The sequence below is a fragment of the Oncorhynchus clarkii genome, chromosome 9 (genome assembly GCF_045791955.1).
Source record: "Oncorhynchus clarkii lewisi isolate Uvic-CL-2024 chromosome 9, UVic_Ocla_1.0, whole genome shotgun sequence".
NCBI classification, from domain to species: Eukaryota; Metazoa; Chordata; class Actinopteri; order Salmoniformes; family Salmonidae; genus Oncorhynchus; species Oncorhynchus clarkii.
The window spans coordinates 38656521-38678720 of NC_092155.1; the positions used below are offsets into that span (position 1 = coordinate 38656521).

At 42.0% G+C, this 22200-nt stretch overlaps 1 protein-coding gene across 2 annotated transcripts in view; it reads right to left on the bottom strand.

Annotated features, from left to right (window-relative positions):
* The window catches only part of LOC139416258 (FYVE, RhoGEF and PH domain-containing protein 3-like), a 98748-nt gene extending 83790 nt beyond the window's left edge, over positions 1-14958 (bottom strand). The window contains exon 1 of one of the 2 annotated variants that reach the window (XM_071164702.1): positions 14579-14958. In XM_071164702.1, coding sequence (XP_071020803.1) covers positions 14579-14603 — 25 coding nt within the window. In that variant the 5' untranslated portion in view covers positions 14604-14958. The remainder of the gene's footprint in view (positions 1-14578) is intronic. The other variant, XM_071164703.1, reaches the window with a different exon arrangement.
* Between the last annotated feature and the right edge of the window lie 7242 nt (positions 14959-22200).

Below are 22200 nucleotides of genomic sequence, written 5' to 3' on the forward strand. Positions count from 1 at the left end.
TCTGACCCACTGGAATTGTGATACAGTGAATTATATGTGAAACAATCTGTCTGTAAACAATCAATGTAAAAATGACTTGTGTCATGCACAAAGTAGATGTCCTAACTTACTTGCCAAAACTATAGTGTGTTAACAAGAAATTTGTGGAGTGGTTGAAAAATGAGTTTTAATGACTCCAAACTAAGTGTATGTAAACTTCAGCCTTCAACTGTATATGTGCTGTGTGCAATAGCGTGAGGACGAGGTTAGGGTGTCAGTAACAGACCACACCAGCATTCCTCTCTGCACCTCTGGGAGGATAATACCATCACTGTTCACCAGTTTACAGTCCCTGTGTTCTCTGTCATTATGGCTAATGTTTAACACAACATAAACACATATATCATCAGAACAGTTGGAGATAGAGCAAGATTCAAACAATGGGCTTTGGGACTGAAAATGTGAATAGAATAGTAGACTGTAGTGAATGTTCCCTACTCTGAATGTCACAAATGAATGTCATGTCACCAGTAGTCAAGCAGCATCATCTGAGGGAAACAGTCACACACTGCATGGCACGCGAACACAAGCACACACATTCCTACAGTCCATTCAAACAGCGAGTCCAGGCAAGGGCTTCCGTTCCTTCCGGACATCCAGCAAAAACATAACTTTTTTTTTTAAATGGCCTCGATCTCATCTTACATAGAGATGGACACGCACGCACGCAGGCACACATGCACACACAACAATCACACTTTCTCTCTCTCTCGCTTTCTGCAGGCTCCGTGACGTGCCTCCAACAGTGAGTGTGTCCCAAGCAGGAACACAATTAGAGAAATCAATGTGACACACATGCAGGGAAGAAACCTGGGGCTTCTATAGGTCTTTAGTACTTAGTCATGCTGTCTCAGAGGGAGGGAGGGAGGGAGGGAGGGAGGGAGGGAGGGAGGGAGGGAGGGAGGGAGGGAGGGAGGGAGGGAGGGAGGGAGGGAGGGAGGGAGGGAGGGAGGGAGGGAGGGAGAGAAAGACAGAGGGAGAGGTAGAAAGAATTATAACACAGAGTGCTGAAAGAAGCAGGGAGAGTTTGAGACATTGAGTGTAAAAGAGCTACAGTACAGAAACAGCAAGTGTGTGAGAGTTGGGGACTGGGAGTGAGATTAAAAGAGGGTGTTGGGTGGGAGAAATTTCTAAATGTTCCCCATCCTCCTCCGCCTCCTCTCTTCTCCCGTGTTCAGTGTTTATTTAACACATAGGGGCGATGTTTACAGAGTCTAGGTTAAACACAGCCGGAGCCAATCACTTTTGTTAATAATAAATAACGTAAGCTGCAATATGCCGCAAAGCATGCTGGGATGGCTGGTGTGCCAGGGACATTGTCCTGTCTCTGGATCTGATCCACTAACAGACAGAGAGACAGCACCCACATTCACATTTACCCACTTCCCTGGTAGAGAAAGAGAGAGGGAAAGTTGAGAGAGAGACAGAGAGTGGAATAGTGTGTGTGGTCATGTAGAAAAGAAGAGAAAACAGGGACAAATTCATCTGTACAGTAGAGGGAATGTGACAAGGACTCCATTATCTTTTGTCTGAGGAGTAGAACCTTTAAGGAGGCTAAAACCTTTAGGGGGCTGCAATCAACACATCAAAAGGAGGAACTTCCCAAAATAAAAAAATACTACAGTTTACTATATAATACTACAGTACTACATACTATAGAATTCTTTAGCGAACTGTAGTATACTCTAGAATACTTAAGCAATAAGGAATGAGAACCCGGGGATTATCGTGTGAATAACTCCCAAACAGAGGGCTGTTCTTAGGCCCGGCTGGGGAAGCAGCCCTAAGAAGGGTGTTATTCATGATAATTCCTGGGTACGAGGGCCTTATTGCGTTTATAAAACATTTACCAACATTTTTTTTTAAACATGAACGACGGTGTTTTCATTAGAAACTTTATTTTAATTAGTAAATTGGTTTTATTTCATCCTTCTACCAGACGATATATTCCAGGCAAAAGCCAGTTGTTAGATCTGATATTCTGAAGTTTCTAGCGAAACAAGCTGGTCATCCATTCTATTAGCATGGTTGCTATAGAGGTCGACCGATTATGATTTTTCAACGCCGATACCGATACCGATTATTGGAGGACCAAAAAAACCTGATACCGATTAATCGGCCAATTTGTATTTATTTATTTGTAATAATGACAATTACAACAATACTGAATGAACACTTATTTTAACTTAATATAATACATCAATAAAAATCTATTTAGCCTAAAATAAATAATGAAACATCAATTTGGTTTAAATAATGCAAAAGAAGAAAGTAAAAGTGCAATATGTGCCATGTAAAAAAGCTCAGAACATGAGCTCAGAACATGAGAACATATGAAAGCTGGTGGTTCCTTTTAACATGAGACTTCAATATTCCAAGGTAAGAGGTTTTAGGTTGCAGTTATAGTATTTATAGGACTATTTCTTTGACTATTGGATGTTCTTATAGGCACTTTAGTATTGCCAGTGTAACAGTATAGCTTCCGTCCCTCTCCTCGCCCCTACCTGGGCTCGAACCAGGAACACATTCGCAACAGCCACTCTCGAAGCATCGTTACCCATCATCACAAAATTCGCGGCCCTTGCAGAGCAAGGGGAACAACTACTCCAAGTCTCAGAGCGAGTGACGTTTGAAACGCTATTATCGCGCACCCCGCTAACTAGCTAGCCATTTAACATTGGTTACACCAGACTAATCTCGGGAGTTGATAGGCTTGAAGTCATAAACAGCTCAATGCTTGAAGCATTGCGAAGAGCTGCTGGCAAATCGCACAAAAATGCTGTTTGAATGAATGCTTATGAGCCTGCTGCTACCTACCATCGATCAGTCGGACTGCTCTATCAAATATCAAATCATGAACTTAGTTATAACATAATAACACACAGAAATATGAGCATTTGGTCATTAATATGGTCGAATCCGGAAACTATCATTTTGAAAACAAAACGTTTATTATTTCAGTGAAATAAGGAACCGTTCCGTATTTCCGTATCGTAGTCTAAATATTGCTGTTACATTGTACAACCTTCAATGTTATGTCATAATTACGTATAATTCTGGCAAATTAGTTCGCAATGAGCCAGGCGGCCCAAACTGTTGCATATACCCTGACTCTGCGTGCAATGAACGCAAGAGAAGTGACACAATTTCACCTGGTTAATATTGCCTGCTGATATGGATTCCTTTCAGCTAAATATGCAGGTTTAAAAATATGTACTTCTGTGTACTGAATTTAATTAAGATGGTTAGGTACAGTCGTGCAACGGCAACGATTGTGCTTTTTTCGCAAGTGCGCTTTTGTTAAATCATCCCCCATTTGGCGAAGTTGGCTATTTTTTGTGTAAGGAAGAAATAGTCTTCACACAGTTCGCAACGAGCCAGGCGGCCCAAACTGCTGCATATATCCTGACTCTGTTGCAAGAGAAGTGACACAATTTACAGAGTTAAAAGAAATTAATGTTAGCAAGCAATATTAACTAAATATGCAGGTTTAAAAATATTTACTTGTATTGATTTTAAGAAAGGCATTGATGTTTATGGTTAGGTACACGTTGGAGCAACGACAGTCCTTTTTCACAAATGCGCACCTCATCGATTATATGCAACGCAGGACACGCTAGATAAACTAGTAATATCATCAACCATGTGTAGTTAACTAGTGATTATGATTGATTGTTTTTTATAAGATACGTTTAATGCTAGCTAGCAACTTACCTTGGCTTCTTACTGCATTCGCGTAACAGGCAGGCTCCTCGTGGAGTGCAATGAGAGGCAGGTGGTTAGAGCGTTGGACTAGTTAACTGTAAGGTTGCAAGATTGAATCCCCGAGCTGACAAGGTAAAAATCTGTCGTTCTGCCCCTGAACAAGGCAGTTAACCCACTGTTCCTAGGTGTCATTGAAAATAAGAATGTGTTCTTAACTGACTTGCCTAGTTAAATAAAGGTGTAAAACAAATAATAATAATTAAATCGGTGTCCAAAAATACAGATTTCCGATTGTTATGAAAACTTGAAATCAGCCCTAATTAATCGGCCATTCCAATTAATCGGTTGATCTCTAGTTGCTATCCAAAGTTCTAAGCAAAAAAGGTTGGTTTGGAGGTTAGCTACTTCTCCTTTGCTAGCTAGCCAACTAAAGCTAACACACAATCAAATCAAGCAGTTGAAATGACAGCAAACTATGTGCATTTTCATTTGTTTTGCCTTTATTTATATTGCCATTTCTTTGGATATATCCATTGTAATGATCCTGATAAATGAATTTGGCTGGCTCAAAGAAGCTGTCAGTCTCGTTACGTTCATTCACTCTATGGTTTGGGGTAGCAGTTAGCCTAGTGGTTAGAGCATTGAACTAGTAAGAGTTGCAAGATTGAATCCCTGAGCTGACAAGGTAAAAATCTGCTGTTCTACCCCTGAACAAGGCAGTTAGCGCACTGTTCCTAGGTGTCACTGAAAATAAGATTTTGTTCTTAATTGACTTGCCTAGTTAAATAAAGGTAAAATAAATCAAAAATATGGCAAAGTGGAGATTGCAAAAAAAAAAAAAAAAAACAGCAACGCTGTTGCACATGGTCAGAGAGGCAGGCAGCAATGTTTAGACAAATCCCAACTGTTGCAAACCAAATGCTAGCCTAGTAGCATGGGGAAATAATGTCTAGACACTTTTTTTCCGAGGGAGATTAAGTTTATGAATTGCCTGGCTGGGCTGTGGGACAGTGGATGCACATTGATAAATCAAATGGAACTGTTAAAGGGGAATGGAAACACTTTGGGCAGTAAAGCTAAGCAAAGAGGTGTATTCAATCCACTAATACTAAACATGTACATTTAACATAGAAACATCTCTATTTTTAAGTCTTTAATCTTGAACAACATTTATTAGAGGTATAGGTAGGCCATCTTGAATTTCCATAGCATTGATGCCAATGCGTCATCGGCAGGGTTGATCATTAATAATATGCATGTCAGACAGCTCGGTGTATTCAGCATGTCAATACCTCTCATTAATAAAAGTAGTGATGAAGTCAATCTCTCCTCCACTTTCAGCCAGGAGAGATTGACTTCATCACTGCTTTTATTTATGAGAGGTATTGACATGCTGAATGCACCGAGCTGTCCGTCTAAACTACTGGCACACAGCTCAGACACTCATACATACCCCACAAGACATGCCACAAGAGGTCTCTTCACAGTTCCCAAGTCCAGAACAGACTATGGGAGGCACACAGTACTACATAGAGCCATGACTACATGGAACTCTATTCCACATCAAGTAACTGACGCAAGCAGTAAAATTTTATTTAAAAAACATAAAAATCACCTGATGGAACAGCAGGGGACTGTGAAGCAACACAAACAATGGCACAGACACATGCATACACACACACACACACACACAAACACACACGATAACATACGCACTATACATACACATGGATTTAGTACTGTAGATATGTGGTAGTGGTGGAGTAGGGGCCTGAGTGCACACAGTGTGTTGTGAAATCTGTGAATGTATTGTAATATTTAAAAATTGTATAAACTGACTTAAGAGTAATGGGGATCGGTAATAAAAACAAACACAAATAGAGTGGTAGGCTTGACAACAATGACATGACGGCCTACAGAGAGGAGGTGAGGACCCTTGGAGTGTGGTGTCAGGAAAATAAACTCTCACTCAATGTCAACAAAACAAAGGAGATGATTGTGGACTTCAGGAAACAGCAGAGGGAGCAGCCCCCCATCCACAACGACGGGACAGTAGTGGAGAAGGCGGAAAGTTTTAATTTCCTCGGCATACACATCACGGACCAACTGAAAGGGTCCACCCACAAAGACAGCTTGGTGAAGAAGGCGCAACAGCGCCTCTTCAACCTCAAGAGGCTGAAGAAATGTGGCTTGTCCCCGAAAACACTCACAAACTTTTACAGATGCACAACCGAGAGCATCCTGTCGGGCTGTATCACCGCCTGGTACAGCAGCTGCTCCGCCCACAACCGCAAGGCTTTTCAGAGGGTAGTGCCGTCTGCACAACGCAACACCTAGGGGCAGACTACCTGCCCCCCAGGACACCTACGGCACCCGATGTCACAGGAAGGCCAAAAAGATAATCGAGGACAACAACCACCCGAGCCACTGCCTGTTCACCCCACTAACATCCAGAAGGCGAGGTCAGTACAGGTGCATCAGAGCTGAGACCGAGAGACTGAAAAACAGCTTCTATCTCAAGGCCATCAGACTGTTAAACAGCCATTACTAACAAAGAGTGGCTTCTGCCAGCATACAGACTCAAATCTCTGGCCACTTTAATACATTTAATAAAGGTATCACTAGTCACTTTAAATAACGGCACTTTAATCATGTCTACATATCCTACATTACTAATCTCATATGTACAGTGCCTTGCGAAAGTATTCAGCCCCCTTGAACTTTGCGACCTTTTGCCACATTTCAGGCTTCAAACATAAAGATATAAAACTGTATTTTTTTGTGAAGAATCAACAACAAGTGGGACACAATCATGAATTGGAACAACATTTATTGGATATTTCAAACTTTTTTAACAAATCAAAAACTGAAAAATTGGGCGTGCAAAATTATTCAGCCCCTTTACTTTCAGTGCAGCAACCTCTCTCCAGAAGTTCAGTGAGGATCTCTGAATGATCCAATGTTGACCTAAATGACTAATGATGATAAATACAATCTACCTGTGTGTAATCAAGTCTCCGTATAAATGCACCTGCACTGTGATAGTCTCAGAGGTCCGTCAAAAGCGCAGAGAGCATCATGAAGAACAAGGAACACACCAGGCAGGTCCGAGATACTGTTGTGAAGAAGTTTAAAGCCGGATTTGGATACAAAAAGATTTCCCAAGCTTTAAACATCCCAAGGAGCACTGTGCAAGCGATAATATTGAAATGGAAGGAGTATCAGACCACTGCAAATCTACCAAGACCTGGCCGTCCCTCTAAACTTTCAGCTCATACAAGGAGAAGACTGATCAGAGATTCAGCCAAGAGGCCCATGATCACTCTGGATGAACTGCAGAGATCTACAGCTGAGGTGGGAGACTCTGTCCATAGGACAACAATCAGTCGTATATTGCACAAATCTGGCCTTTATGGATGAGTGGCAAGAAGAAAGCCATTTCTTAAAGATATCCATAAAAAGTGTTGTTTAAAGTTTGCCACAAGCCACCTGGGAGACACACCAAACATGTGGAAGAAGGTGCTCTGGTCAGATGAAACCAAAATTGAACTTTTTGGCAACAATGTAAAACGTTATGTTTGGCGTAAAAGCAACACAGCTGAACACACCATCCCCACTGTCAAACATGGTGGTGGCAGCATCATGGTTTGGGCCTGCTTTTCTTCAGCAGGGACAGGGAAGATGGTTAAAATTGATGGGAAGATGGATGGAGCCAAATACAGGACCATTCTGGAAGAAAACCTGATGGAGTCTACAAAAGACCTGAGACTGGGACGGAGATTTGTCTTCCAACAAGACAATGATCCAAAACATAAAGCAAAATCTACAATGGAATGGTTAAAAAATAAACATATCCAGGTGTTAGAATGGCCAAGTCAAAGTCCAGACCTGAATCCAATCGAGAATCTGTGGAAAGAACTGAAAACTGCTGTTCACAAATGCTCTCCATCCAACCTCAATGAGCTCGAGCTGTTTTGCAAGGAGGAATGGGAAAAAAATTCAGTCTCTCGATGTGCAAAACTGATAGAGACATACCCCAAGCGACTTACAGCTGTAATCGCAGCAAAAGGTGGCGCTACAAAGTATTAACTTAAGGGGGCTGAATAATTTTGCACGCCCAATTTTTCAGTTTTTGATTTGTTAAAAAAGTTTGAAATATCCAATAAATGTCGTTCCACTTCATGATTATGTCCCACTTGTTGTTGATTCTTCACAAAAAAATACAGTTTTATATCTTTATGTTTGAAGCCTGAAATGTGGCAAAAGGTCGCAAAGTTCAAGGGGGCCGAATACTTTCGCAAGGCACTGTATATACTGTCTTCTATATCATCTACTGCATCTTGCCTATGCCACACGGCCATCGCTCACCCATATATTTATATGTACATATTCTTATTCATCCCTTTACATTTGAGTGTATAAGGTAGTTGTTGTGAATTTGTTCGATTACTTGTTAGATATTACTGCACTGTCAGAACTTGAAGCACAAGCATTTCGCTACACTCGCATTAACATCTGCTAACCATGTGGATGTGACCCATAAAATTTGATTTGATTTGATAGCAACCATTTTTGTTAGAACGGATAACCAGTCTTTTTCCATAGCAACTCTGCAAAAATAATTAACGTCTGTAGCAACATGACCAAAATAACTAACGACCAGATGTCTGTCGGGACTATGAAATTGTATGAATTTACTTATTAAAATAAAGTTTTTTTATGAAAATGTGTCATTCATTATTGCTCGCCATTGGGCTGAACAAGGCCATTTACATCTTGTGCCTTACTGCTTAAATATACAACGGGGGAGATCTGGGGGAGAGAGGTCTGGCAAAGAGAATGTCTGGAGGTCTGAGAGAGGGAGAGAGAAATATGTAGGAGGGAGAGAACTGTAGGAGAAAGAAGACAGACTGGCGGAAGGCAGCCGGGAGGAGAGCCAATCGATCCGTCCTCAGAGACCACCAACAAACACACTCTCTACAGTTCACCACCCCAACAACCTTTGTTATTGTCCAATCAACACCATCACTCTCTCTCCATCTTTCTCTCCATCCATCTCTCTCTGACTGTCTCCCATTTTGTACATATCTTTCTAAGACCTACAGTATATCGTTTCATCTCTATGACTATGCTAAGATTTAGTTTTCTAATATTATGTTATGGTTCTCCAACTCTTTGTGGTTTAGTGTGCACTTTGACCCAATGATTGACACTCTTAAAGGCAAAATGACCAAGATATTTTAAAATAAACCAATGCAAAAGACCTTAATAGGTAAAGGACATTGCATTTAACTGTTAAGTCAGTGGCTTTCTGGGTACCTGTGGCAACTGTGTGATCACACCACTGTAGTTAACTCTCTACACAAGTAACACAAATCTATATTAATAGACTGAGAACAAATGTCTCACACGTACATTGACATGCGCATACACACACATAAACTCAGCAAAAAAAGAAACGTCCCTTTTTCAGGACACTGTTTTTCATAGATAATTTGTAAAAATCCAAATAACTTCACAGATCTTCAATGTAAAGGGTTAAACACTGTTTCCCATGCTTGTTTGATGAATCATAAACAATTAATGAACATGCACATGTGGAACGGTCGTTAAGACACTAACAGCTTACAAATGGTAGGCAATTAAGGTCACAGTTATGAACTCTTAGGACACTAAAGAGGCCTTTCTACTGACTCTGAAAAACAGCAAAAGAAAGATGCCCAGGGTCCCTGCTCATCTGCGTGAACGTACCTTAGGCATGCTGCAAGGAGGCATGAGGACTGTAGATGTGGCCAGGGCAATAAATTGCAATGTCCGTACTGTGAGACGCCTAAGACAGGGCAACAGGGAGACAGGACGGACAGCTGATCACCCTCGCAGTGGCAGACCATGTGTAACAACACCTGCACAGGATCGGTACATCCGAACATCACACCTGCGGGACAGGTACAGGCAACAACAACTGCCCGAGTTACACCAGGAACGCACAATCCCTCCATCAGTGCTCAGACTGTCTGCAATAGGCTGAGAGAGGCTGGACTGAGGGCTAGTAGGCCTGTTGTAAGGCAGGTCCTCACCAGAAATCACTGGCAACAACGTTGCCTATGGGCACAAACCCACCGTTGCTGGACCAGACAGGACTGGCAAAAAGTTATCTTCAATGACGAGTCGCGGTTTTGCCTCACCAGGGGTGATGGTTGGATTCGCGTTTATCGTCAAAGGAATGAGCGTTACATCGAGGCCTGTACTCTGGAGCGGGATCGATTTGGAGGTGGAGGGTCCGTTATGGTCTGGGGCAGTGTGTCACAGTATCATCGGACTGAGCTTGTTGTCATTGCAGGCAATCTCAACGCTGTGCTTTACAGGGAAGATGTCCTCCTCCCTCATGTGGTACCCTTCCTGCAGGCTCATCCTGACATGACCCTCGAAGCATGACAATGCCACCAGCCATACTGCTCGTTCTGTGCATGATTTCCTGCAAGACAGGAATGTCAGTGTTCTGCCATGGCCTTCGAAGAGCCCGGATCTCAATCACATTGAGCACATCTGGGACCTGTTGGATTGGAGGGTGAGGGCTAGGGCCATTCCCCCCAGAAATGTCCGGGAACTTGCAGGTGCCTTGGTGGAAGAGTGGGTTAACATCTCACAGCAAGAACTGGTAAATCTGGTGCAGTCCATGAGGAGGAGATGCACTGCAGTACTTAATGCAGCTGGTGGCCACACCAGATACTGACTGTTACTTTTGATTTTGATCCCTCCTTTGTTCAGGGACACATTACTCAATTTCTGTTAGTCACATGTCTGTGGAACTTCAGTTTATGTCTCAGTTGTTGAATCTTGTTATGTTCATACAAATATTTACACATGTTAAGTTTGCTGAAAATAAACGCAGTTGACAGTGAGAGGACATTTCTTTTTTTTGCTGAGTTTACATACTCACTCTCACTCTCTCTCCCACTCCCTTTCCCTCTCCTATCTAGTCATCTCATTCCTGAGGCCAGGCGATCCTGAGGCCAGGCGATTCTCTCCTAGATTCTGTCTGCAGACACTCTCCTCCAGTCTAATCATATTCCTCACCATGAGGGATTCACATGGAGAAGAGCATTAGAACACTAGTCTTTATACACACACCATGTATCAGCCTCAGCCTCTGACTCCCCTCTGATTACATCCTGCACACCAGATAGCAGCCTGCATATCATTGAACGTGATCATGGTCATCATTATTATAATTAATTGTGATCATTATCATCACCCCTGTTCACTGGCTTCCTAATCTTCAGCAGAACACATCAGAAACCAACTCCTCTCTACAAGTATCAGTTATTGGCCTCTCATGATTACCATCTTCATCACACTTATCATATCTCAGTCCATAACTCCTGTCCCCCAGTTACATGACATATAAACATCCTCATCTCAAACATCCTCCTCCTCCCTCCATTCAATACAACTATTTCCCTGTAGCCTAATAATAATAAAGAACATATTAATGTCTTGGCAGGGGCGGACTGGGACATGAATTCGGCCCTGGCATTTTATCCACATCACTGAGTGTGCCGTGACACAATACTCCATTATAGCAAAGTGAAAACTTTCAAATTTATAGAAAATGAAATACAGAACTCTCTCATTTACATATGTATTCACATAAATATTCACACCCCTGAGTCAATACTTTGTAGAACCACCTTTGGCGGCGATTACAGCTATGAGTCGTCTTGGGTATGTCTGTATCAGCTTTGCACATCTGGATTTGCTCCCATTCTTCCTTGCAGATTTTCTCAAGCTCTGTTAAGTTAGATGGGGAGCGGCAGTGAACAGCAATCTTAAAGTCTTGCCACAGATTTTCAATGGGACTCAAGTCTGGGCTTTGGCTGGGCAACTCAAGGACTTTCACATTCTTGTTCTGAAGCCATTCAAGTGTTGCTTTGGCTGTATGCTTGGGGTCATTGACCTGTTGGAAAGTAACTCTTTGGCCCAGTCTAAGGTCGTTTGCACTCTGAAGCAGGTCCTCATCAAGGATGTACCTGTATTTAGCTCCATTCATTGTTCCCTCTAACCTTGCCCGTCTCCCGGTCCCTGTCGCTGAAAAGCATCCCAATAGCATAATGCTGCCACCACCATGCTTCACGGTAAGGATGGTATTAGATGGGAGATGAGCTGTGCCTTAATTTTCTCCAGATATATAATTGTTATCTCATCAGACCACAGAGTATTTTGCCGTATGATCTCAGAGTCTTTCACATACCGTTTTTGCAAACTCCAGGTGTGCTGTCATGTGCCTTTTTCTCAGGACTGGCTTCTGTCTGACCACTCTCCCATAAAGCCCAGATTGGTGAAGTGCTGTAGAGATTATTGTCCTTCTGGCAGGTTCTTCTCAGCCAAGGAACTCTGTAGTTCTGTCAGACTGGTCATTGGGTTCTTGGTCACCTCCCTGACCAACGCCCGGTTGCTCAGTTTGGTTGGATGGCTAGCTCAAGGCAGTCTGGGTAGTTTTATATTTTTTTCAATTTCCCAATGATGGAGACCACTGTGCTCTTGGAAACTTTCAACACTAGAAATGATTTTATACCTATCCCCAAATATATGCCTCATCACAACATCTCAGAGATCTATGGACAGTTCCTTGGACTTTTTAGTATAGTTTCTGCTCTGAGATGCACTGTCAACTGTGGGACCTTATAGAGACATTAGTGTTTATTTCTAAATCATGCCAAACAACTAAATTGGCCACAGGTGGACTCAAATCAAGGATGATCAAAGGATATTGGATGCACCTGAGATCAATTTGGAGTGTCATAGCAAAGGGGTGGGAATACTTATGTAAAATAAGGTATTTCTGTTGTTGTTGTTTTTAACATTTGCAAAAATGTCTAAAAACCTGTTTTCGCTTTGTCATTATGAGATATTGTGTGTAGATTGATGAGGGGGAAAAAATATTTAATCCATTTTAGAATAAGGCTGTAACGTAACAAAATGTGGAAAAAGGGAAGGTCTGAATACTGAGCACTTTATAACATAGAATCTTCGCCTATCTAGTAATTTTACGATCACCTAAATTTGGTAGCCTATGCTGTTGTATGCATTTCCTGGACATGGGCATGTTTGCTCATGCGGTGGTTACAATGTATCACTGGTCAAATGTTCTCATAAAAGGTTATGGTATCAAAAGAGTTTGGTACAGGGATAGACATCACTTTTAAAAGCAAATCTCATTGGATACATCGTTTGATTATTGAGATATCGGCCTCAATTTAGCTTCAGAGTTGCTTTTTCTTCTGAGGGCTAATCTGGGCCATTTTCGGGAACAGCTCCAGCCGGGCACAGGCCACCAAAATCGGGGACTGTCCCCGGAAATCGGGGACTGTCTCCGGATGTCTGGTCACCCTAGTCAAAATAGCACTCCAGAATCTCCTTTTTCCTCCCATAGAGATTAATTACATACATCGTTATGTGCACTAACTAATGTTGGCTAATTAATTTGGGGTTCATCACCTGAGGAAGTGGAAACTCAACACAAATGAACTAAATCTCCAACTCTAAATATAATACCCACTGCTAGTAGCCATGTAATCATCCAATAGTAAATGTAATGTAATGTCCTAACAATTTATCGGCCTATGCCCTTGCAATGGCTGGTGTGCATATCTCAAACCCATATCAAATATCTTGGTTGTAAAATAGCTGCTATTGAGCTGAAAATTGAAAGTTTTCTGTACCTACAGAAAACTGAGACCCTTCTCTCTTCGACAGTGACAAGGGACGAAGCTTCGAAAGCATTTCCCCCCAATTGCATTTTGAAATGTCATATGATCAGAATGCATTTTTCTCTCGAGCTCATGGGGGAGATGAGAGTGGCTTGCCCATCACAGCAGCAGGCCCTATCTAGGGCACAGGCACAGCGGCAGGGTAGACAGTTTTATTACAGGGATGATGAGGATAATACACTTTACTGTTTGACCAACCCATGGTTTTAGACGCACAAAAATTAGGACGTTTTGAATGAGATGATGATGTAGAATGTGCTCTGTCTGCATTTATAGGCACCCTTTCCGTTTTTTACAATCCATGATCTTGGATGTCGATCTGATCACGAGTCGGGGGAGGTCTCTTTGCTGATACCGCATTTGACTTTGAATGTGTATTTGCGTTACCTCAGCTCAGAAAACCCATCTTGGTAAGTGCCAGCTGTTGCCCAATGATCAGCCACTGGCTCATTATAGATTAGTATGGCCATGTCACCTTTATATATTTTTGTGTGTGAATTTTGACCAGCCCACCAAACAAGAAAATTGTGTAGCCCATCTGGCATTTGCCAGAATTGCCAGATGGCCAATCCACCCGTGTCTAGAGAGCTGAGCTGTGTGTGTGTGTGTGTGTGGTGTCTAAGAGAAAGGCTGAGAGAAGCATATGCCTTATAATGCGTGGCACAGGGGCAATGGTGAAGTCAGAGCTGCTGCCACTTGGGGTTTGATGCCGATTTTCCCTCTTCTCCCCAAGGACCTTGACGTTTTTTGTGATGTGTGTGTGTGACATTTGATTGAAAGGTAAATGTCCTGTTATGTAGGCCTATGAATAATGATAATCCGTTTGTTGAAGTTTGTCTTTCTCGCCCACATAAACTGCATTCGTTAGACTTGAATCGGGGAACAATAGAAAGGACAAGTTTGCGCCATAATAAAGGAGATCGTTTTTGCTACATGTAGCCTCCCCTGTTGTAACTTTGTGGCACGATACTGCCACTAGAAATTGATACTTCAAGACAAACCCCCCAAAACAAGAAACAGAACAATTCAGAGCTGTAAAATGTGTAGCCTAAGAGTTGGCTTACCAGTTGTTGCTGAAACCCCCTGCATCTTGCCTACAGTTGTTGTCCTGCTTGGCTGAATCCCCCCTCTCCGACGCTAGGCTCACAGGAGATTGGAAACAGTGCACAGACGAACTAACGTTACAGTCAACTCAAACGAAGGAGTGTCCCGACTTCAGAGTCCTCTGCGTTTTCCCTTCTCTTGGCAAAAATCTCTAGCCTCCGCGGCAGGGCATAACGGGCATGTAGGGTTTCTTTCACCGATATAAGAGGGTGTCCAATGAGCGCGTTTGATGCATTGGAGCACTGATCCATTCACTCCTCCCGGCTCTGTCCTCCTTATAGCAAAACTATTCTTCTCTATGCGTTGAGTGCGCTCAACTCCGCCACTGGAGAAAGGAGTTGCGCGTTCACGCTTATGCGCGGTCACGACAACCATGGTCATTCATTGAGTACAGTAGAATAAAGTAAATCATGGGACTATTGTTTGTATACATTGTTGTTTATTGCATGTCTTTTGCTTAGTTATTTTACACAATAACCTACAAAATGTTTATGTTTTCTCAATTACATCAAATTCAGCATTTAAAAAGGTGCAAGTTTAAGTCTGTTCCACCTGAGCACGTCAGAGAACACTATGATGACACACCAAATGTGGTTGATGGATCCCTTATGTCTTCTTCTAATGCCTCTAAAGGGGAAAGTAATTCAAAAGTAACGTTAATGAGTTGGGTAATCCAAAAGTTACCTTACTGATTACAGTTTTGGACAGACAATTAGTAAGTGATTACATTTATAAAGTAACCTACCCAACCCTGAACCTATTACCGTAGGCTATTACCATATTATAACCCCAAATCAAATATTTCCAATGATTACGTATTTGAGTCCGTAAACAGTGCTTCAAAATATGTTTAAACAAACTATCACGTCAGTCTCATGGACTCTCAGTTCCCACCCAGCCCCATCCTTCTACCAAACAAAGTGGCAGGATCAGGCCTTGGAAAACACAGATTGTTTTACCTTTAATATTTACCATTTAGCAGGGTCATTATAACAGAACATATGTTGAAATGAGCACCACTGTAGGCCTAAATCGATGCCCCATTTGGCCATTTGTATAAGGGTCTCTGGGTGCTTCCATCACTGCATTAATGGTTATCATTGGGCTTGGCTTCCTCCTTGGTCCTTTGACTAGATTCATCTATATTGGCTGAGAAGAAAAGACAGTGAAACACAAATATTAACTGGCATTTATATGTCACTGCTCAGGCCCTCTCCCTCCCATAGATGAGCAGCGTTGATTCATCTTGAATTCCCAGCACGCTGAATAAACCTTGTCAGCTGTCCCTGTGAGTTAGTTTTCAGAGGAACAAGGAATTGATTGAGGCAGAAAGCCAAATTGCTTGCTTGAATATGAAATACTTTGCTATTTCTGTATCATAACCAACTGTTAATTTGCCCCTCAGAATAAAAAATGCAAAGTTTGAGGTGACGGTATGACACCCTGAGTTATAATTCATTTTAATGTCTAATGCCAAGTTAAATAAAGGTTAAAAAAAATTATTATAATGTCAACGAACATTGATATTGTGTAGAGCTACTGTCTGTAGCCACCCTCTGCCATCAATAACCATATGATTGTAAAGTATGTTTGTGGCATGTTGTAATGCTATCTAACTTGAATAGACATATCAAGGCCTACTGTTTGGCTAACTGTGTTACCATTTTGAGCCAATCATGTGGGTAATGGTCGACTGTGGTAGGTCCTTCTCTCTCCTGTCTCTCTCTCCCTCCCTCTCGCTCCCTCTGGGTTAACCCATGTCAATTTAGCTATGCGCAATTAACCCCTTTTGTGCCTCGTTTTGTAGTTGCACGCTCCTCGTCTGCCCTTGATCAACACAGACAAAGTGTTGGAGTCTGTAGTGACATGCCCACTGGCTGGCCGGCTGGCTGCCATTCACTTGTTCATTCACTGACACTCTGCAGTCTGTGATAGTCTGTGTCCGGCTACTGTAGCTAGCCATAGCAGGCACTAAGGACAAGCACAGAAAAAAGGCTACATTATTGTAGGCTGCAGGTAGCCTAGCGGTTAAGGCATTGGGTTAGTAAACAAATATTTGCTGGTTCAAATACCCAAGGTGAAATGTCTGTTTATTATATGCCCTTGTCATACAAAATGAGTATGGCACTTAACAGTGTTGTTTTCGAGACCATCTAAAGGGAGACTGGAGCAAATCGAGTCAAGACCAAGACCAGAGGAGGGGTGAGACCGGGAGGGGTCAAGACCGTGACCAGTTCAATTCTAGACCACGATCAACATTTTGTCAAATCGCCACCATAATAAGAGATCAAAATGTCCAGTATTTCCATGTTCATATTTCAGAAGGACATATGGATTCTTTAGACATTTAGAATGGTGAAAAAATGCATGCTGAGGGAAAATAGAGCCACTCTACAAATGATTACTAACCCAAACATAGTGGGGAACAAGGAGGGCCTTCTACCCCTTCAGAGAAGGGCTAAGGATTTATAAAATAATTATAATAAAAATTACATTACATTATTACATTATTATTTTCAATGATGTTCTGATTTAATCGCTTCAGTTTTGTTGGAAAGGAAAGGGTTAACATTGAAGATCCAATCAGGACTTTTCTTTTGTGGTCTCTGGGGAGATAAATCTAGCTAGCCAAGTCAGCCATTGGCTAAGCCTTCAGAAGCTAGATAGAAGGTGCTGTTCTATCTGCTGTTCAACTGTACGAGGGCAACAATTTGGAGTGACAGTGGAATCAACTGGGTGGGACCATTTTTACAAAAAACGTATGGAAACTTCTGCCTTCTGAAAAGCCAAAAGGTCACTGCGAAATAGCAAGTATTCATTTTCTGACGGTCTAGCTAGCTATTTTTTGTTATAGGCTCGTTTGCAGCGGCTGCAGCAGGATGTTATTGCTTGTTTGTTATCTTCTCCCTTTTCAAGAATAACTTTCAACAAGAAGTTACGTTTCAAATTATCATCTGGTGAGTGGAACTGTGTTATGTATTGCAGCGCCTTTGCTGTTGTTGGCCATCTCGTTGAAAATAACTGATGTGTGAAACATTGTTGCATTTAATCTTTAGGTCGTCAGTTACTTTGTGTGCTAAACGTGAACGTTTTTTTGCAATGGGAAGCAATTGCTGTACATTTTTATTAGGAATGCTTAGCCTAATGGTTGTGCTTTTGTATTCTTATGATTGGGACCTACAGGTTAATGTCCGAGTGAATGGACTGCCTAACCTTTAACATCATTCTGTGTGTGACTGCTGTTTTTCCATCGACACTATGCAGTGGTGTAGTGGAGCCTGGAGAAGTGTGTATACTCATATTTTGCTAAACAAATCCCAAACGGCTTGCCCAGCAAAGGAAAGGCACCCACTGTGAAAAAGCCTATGTTTTCTAGGGTTTTATATGGCAAAACAAATACGTTTCATATTTGCACTCTCTAAATCACATCTTTTGGAGGTCTGAGGACTATTGTTGTAATAATAATGTATAATGTATAATTATAACAACCTCCTCTAATCACCTGGGGGCTCCCACAGTCAAAGCCACAGATCAGTGCTAAATAGAACCAGTTACTGAAAGAGAGAGAGATACACACATTTATTTCCACAGGGACGGGGGGTGAGACAGGGATGCAGCTTAAGCCCCACACTCTTCAACATATATCAATGAATTGGCGAAGGCACTAGAACAGTCTGCAGCACCCGGCCTCACCCTACTAGAATCTGAGGTCAAATGTCTACTGTTTGCTGATGATCTGATGCTTCTGTCCCCAACCACGGATGGCCTACAGTGGCACCTAGATCTTCGGCACAGATTCTGTCAGACCTGGGCCCTGACAGTAAATCTCAGTAAGTGTTTTTTGGTGTTCCAAAAAAGATCCAGTTCCCAGGACCACGGATACAAATTCCATCTAGACACCGTTGCCCTAGAGCACACAAAAAAACGATATATACCTCGGCTTAAACATCAGCGCCACAGGTAACTTCCACAAAGCTGTGAACGATCTGAGAGACAAGGCAAGAAGGGCCTTCTATGCCATCAAAGGAACATAAAATGCGATAAACCAATTTGGATCTGGCAAAAAAAAACTTGTATCAGTTATAGAACCCATTGCCCTTTATGGTTGTGAGGTCTGGGATCTGCTCACCAACCAAGAATTCACAAAATGGGACTAACACAAAATTGAGACTCTGCATGCAGAATTCTGCAAAAATATCCTCTGTGTGCAACATAAAACACCAAATAATGCATGCAGAGCAGAATTAGGCTGATACACGCTAATTATCAAAATCCAGAAAAGATAAGTTAAATTCTACAACCACCTAAAAGGAAGCGATTTCAAAACCCTCTATAACAAAGCCATCACCTGCAGAGAAATGAACCCGGACAAGAGCCCCCTAAGCACGCTGGTCTTGGGGCTCTCTTCACAAACACAAACAGACCCCACAGAGCCCCAGGACAGCAACTCAATTAGACCCAACCAAATCATGAGAAAACAAAAAGATAATTACTTGACACATTGGAAAGAATTTACAAAAAAAGAGAGCAAACTAGAATGCTAGTTCTATGCTAGAATGCTAGAGTACACAGTGGCAGAATACCTGACCACTGTGCCTGACCCAAAATTAAGGAAATCTTTGACTATGTACAGACTCAGTGAGCATAGCCTTGCTATTGAGAAAGGCTGCCCAACAAAATGAGGTGGAAACTGAGCTGCACTTCCTAACCTCCTGCCAAATGTATGACCATATTAGAGACGCATATTTCCCTCAGATTACACAGACTCACAAAAAATGTGAAAACATATCCAATTTTGATCAACTCCCATATATCTATTGGGTGAAATACCAGTGTGCCATCACAGCAGCAATATTAGTGATCTGTTGCCACAAGAAAAGGGCAACCAGTGAAGAACAGACACCATTGTAAAATTAACCTATATTTATGTTATTTTCTCTTTTGTACTTTAACCATTTGCACATCATTACAACACTGTATATATACATAATATGACATTTGAAATGTATCTATTCTTTTGGAACTTTTGTGAGTGTAATGTTTACTGTTAATTTTGTAATGTTTATTTCACTTTTGTTTATTATCTATTTAACTTGCTTTGGCAATGTATACATATGTTTCTCATGCCAATAAAGCCCCTTAAATTGAATTTAAATTGAGAGTGAAGAGAGAGATGGTGAGAGATAGTCAGAGGGAGGGAAATGGATAAAGGAGAGAGGATGGGAGGACAGAAGGAAACAGAGTGAAAATGGGGGGAGGGAGTCAGAGAAGCGCAGAGAATTGGAGGAAAAAGAAAGGTAGGCAGAGAGATAAGAGAGATGTGGGGGAAAGGAGGGAAGGTGTGATTTAGGCCATCCACTTCTTTCACACCAATTTCAAATCACACCTCCTCTGCTGTTATCAAACCACATCACTCATCAAAGAGTGTGAACTGAAAATAAAGTGAACATTTTGCATGACATGTTTTGTCATGATTTCAACGAGAACAAGGGTAGAGGCACACACCTACAGATTCCAGAGAGATAGATCTCTTTTGGAGTATCCATTTCTCTCATGAGCATAGGGGAGAAGACACATCCCTGTCCAGCCGGACTGTATGGAATGTTTGGTGTATGATGAGGATGAGGTCACACAGTTCGTCAGACCTGCTGTGTGTGGAACCTCCTGTGTGTGTGTGTGTGTGTGTGTGTGTGTGCGCACAGTAGTCAGAGACACATGAGTCAGACATGGCGAGGCTGTCTGTTTGGCCGTGTGGTGTAACTGTGTGTATGTGTTCTGTGCACCACCTGATGCATTCAATGCTCCTTCAGGGTCCTCATGTGTTCAGCTCATCACATGACAGGAGTGGCTGAGAAAGAGAGAGGGCTCTTTGTGTTAGGTTACGATTTAGTAGCCCCACTCCACTGACAGCAGCACATTCACCATTGCGTACACACTCACACTCAACATTGCGTACACACCCACACACACATGCACACACACATACAAAACACGCTTGTGCACAAACACATACCCATATCATATCACTCAAAAAAGAGTGAAGAATCTCATTGGATTCAGACAGACACTGGATACCACTGTATTTGTCAGTGTTATGGTGACCCCAATTGGTCAGAGAGGATACTGCACCAACCACTGTGAGACGACGCAGCATGCTACTTCAGGTACAATCATACCACCTGAATTTGGAATGGAGCAGTGGGATAGAACATATTCCACTGACCCATATTCCATATGGCATAATGAACAGGAAATGGGGGAGATGCCATGACGACAAAGCGTCCACTGTGGGGGATAGTGATGTCATAGACTGCCAATGGAGTGACCTCCCACCTTTCTTTCATACAGTATCCTGATTCTGCAAATTGGGACTTTTTCAGTTGGGGCAGTCTCTGTTATGTAGTGTGGTTGGTAAATGGTACACTGTAGCCTCGTTGTATGTGATTCTTTGTATATGAATAGTGTGTATTATAGTTTTTATGTTTCAGCCCTGCATGCAAACCATTGATTGTCTTGATTAGAGCACTTCTTCCATCACTCAGACATCACACTCACTGTTGGCCATACACACACATTGCTTTTCAATGTCACCAGATTTGGAACAGAATTTGTTCGGTACTTGTGGGGTTTCAGAGACACAAAGCCAGCCATCCTCATCAGCCCCCCTTTACAGAGAGGACTAGAGGAGGAAATCAGGCGTTTAGAGCAGAGCCCTGCTTGCAGAACTTTCGCATCTCTCCCACCATCTCTCGCTGGGAAAGATTGTTTAAAAACTCAATGAATGGTCCTTTTGTTTCCATTCTACTTCTGTAAGATGGTTATTAATCAAAATTGTACGGTGGTCTAAAAATGCAATTTATAAACTTTGGACATTAGAATACAATAAATCCTTATATTTGTAGAATGACAGCTTCTGAATGGGACCGATTATTTTATCACTTGTATTCATCTGTTTCTGTATTTTGTATCAATTCTTCTTTTCTGAAAATCAATAGCGCTCTACATATTCTTGCCATATAAAACCATCCACGTGGTATAAAACTGTTGCATGAGACAAACGGGGCAAGTCTTTATGACTCATGGAAACTGGTCCTAACGGAGCATGGACAGGAAGTTACTGGGGGTGGAGAGGTCAAGAGTCACCCGGTTTGTTTGTATGTGGGAGTTTTTTTTAATACACAGCAGCAAATTATTGATAAAAGAGAGGGAAAGGACAGAACAAGAGAGTAAATGGGAGAGAAAAAAAGATCTAGAGAGTTAAAGAGATATAAAGGGGTGAGATGTGGAGAACAGAAAAAGAAAATGGAAAATAACAGGAAGAATAGAGAAGACAAAGGATGAGGGCAGGGAGAGAGGAAAAAGAGGGGGAGCCAGACAGAAGGTGGGGGTGGAAGAGTTTTGTGCATTGTGTGAAATTTGATCATGTCATGGAGTCTTTACAGACAGCTGGGAAGTCCCCCCTCATTCTGTTTCCCAGCTGGGGATCTTCTGAGGGGGAGCCTGCAGCATCAGACTGGCTCCAAAGTTAACTGTTCATTTACTTACAGTGGGAGAGTTTGGGATGAAAATACACACAGGACAC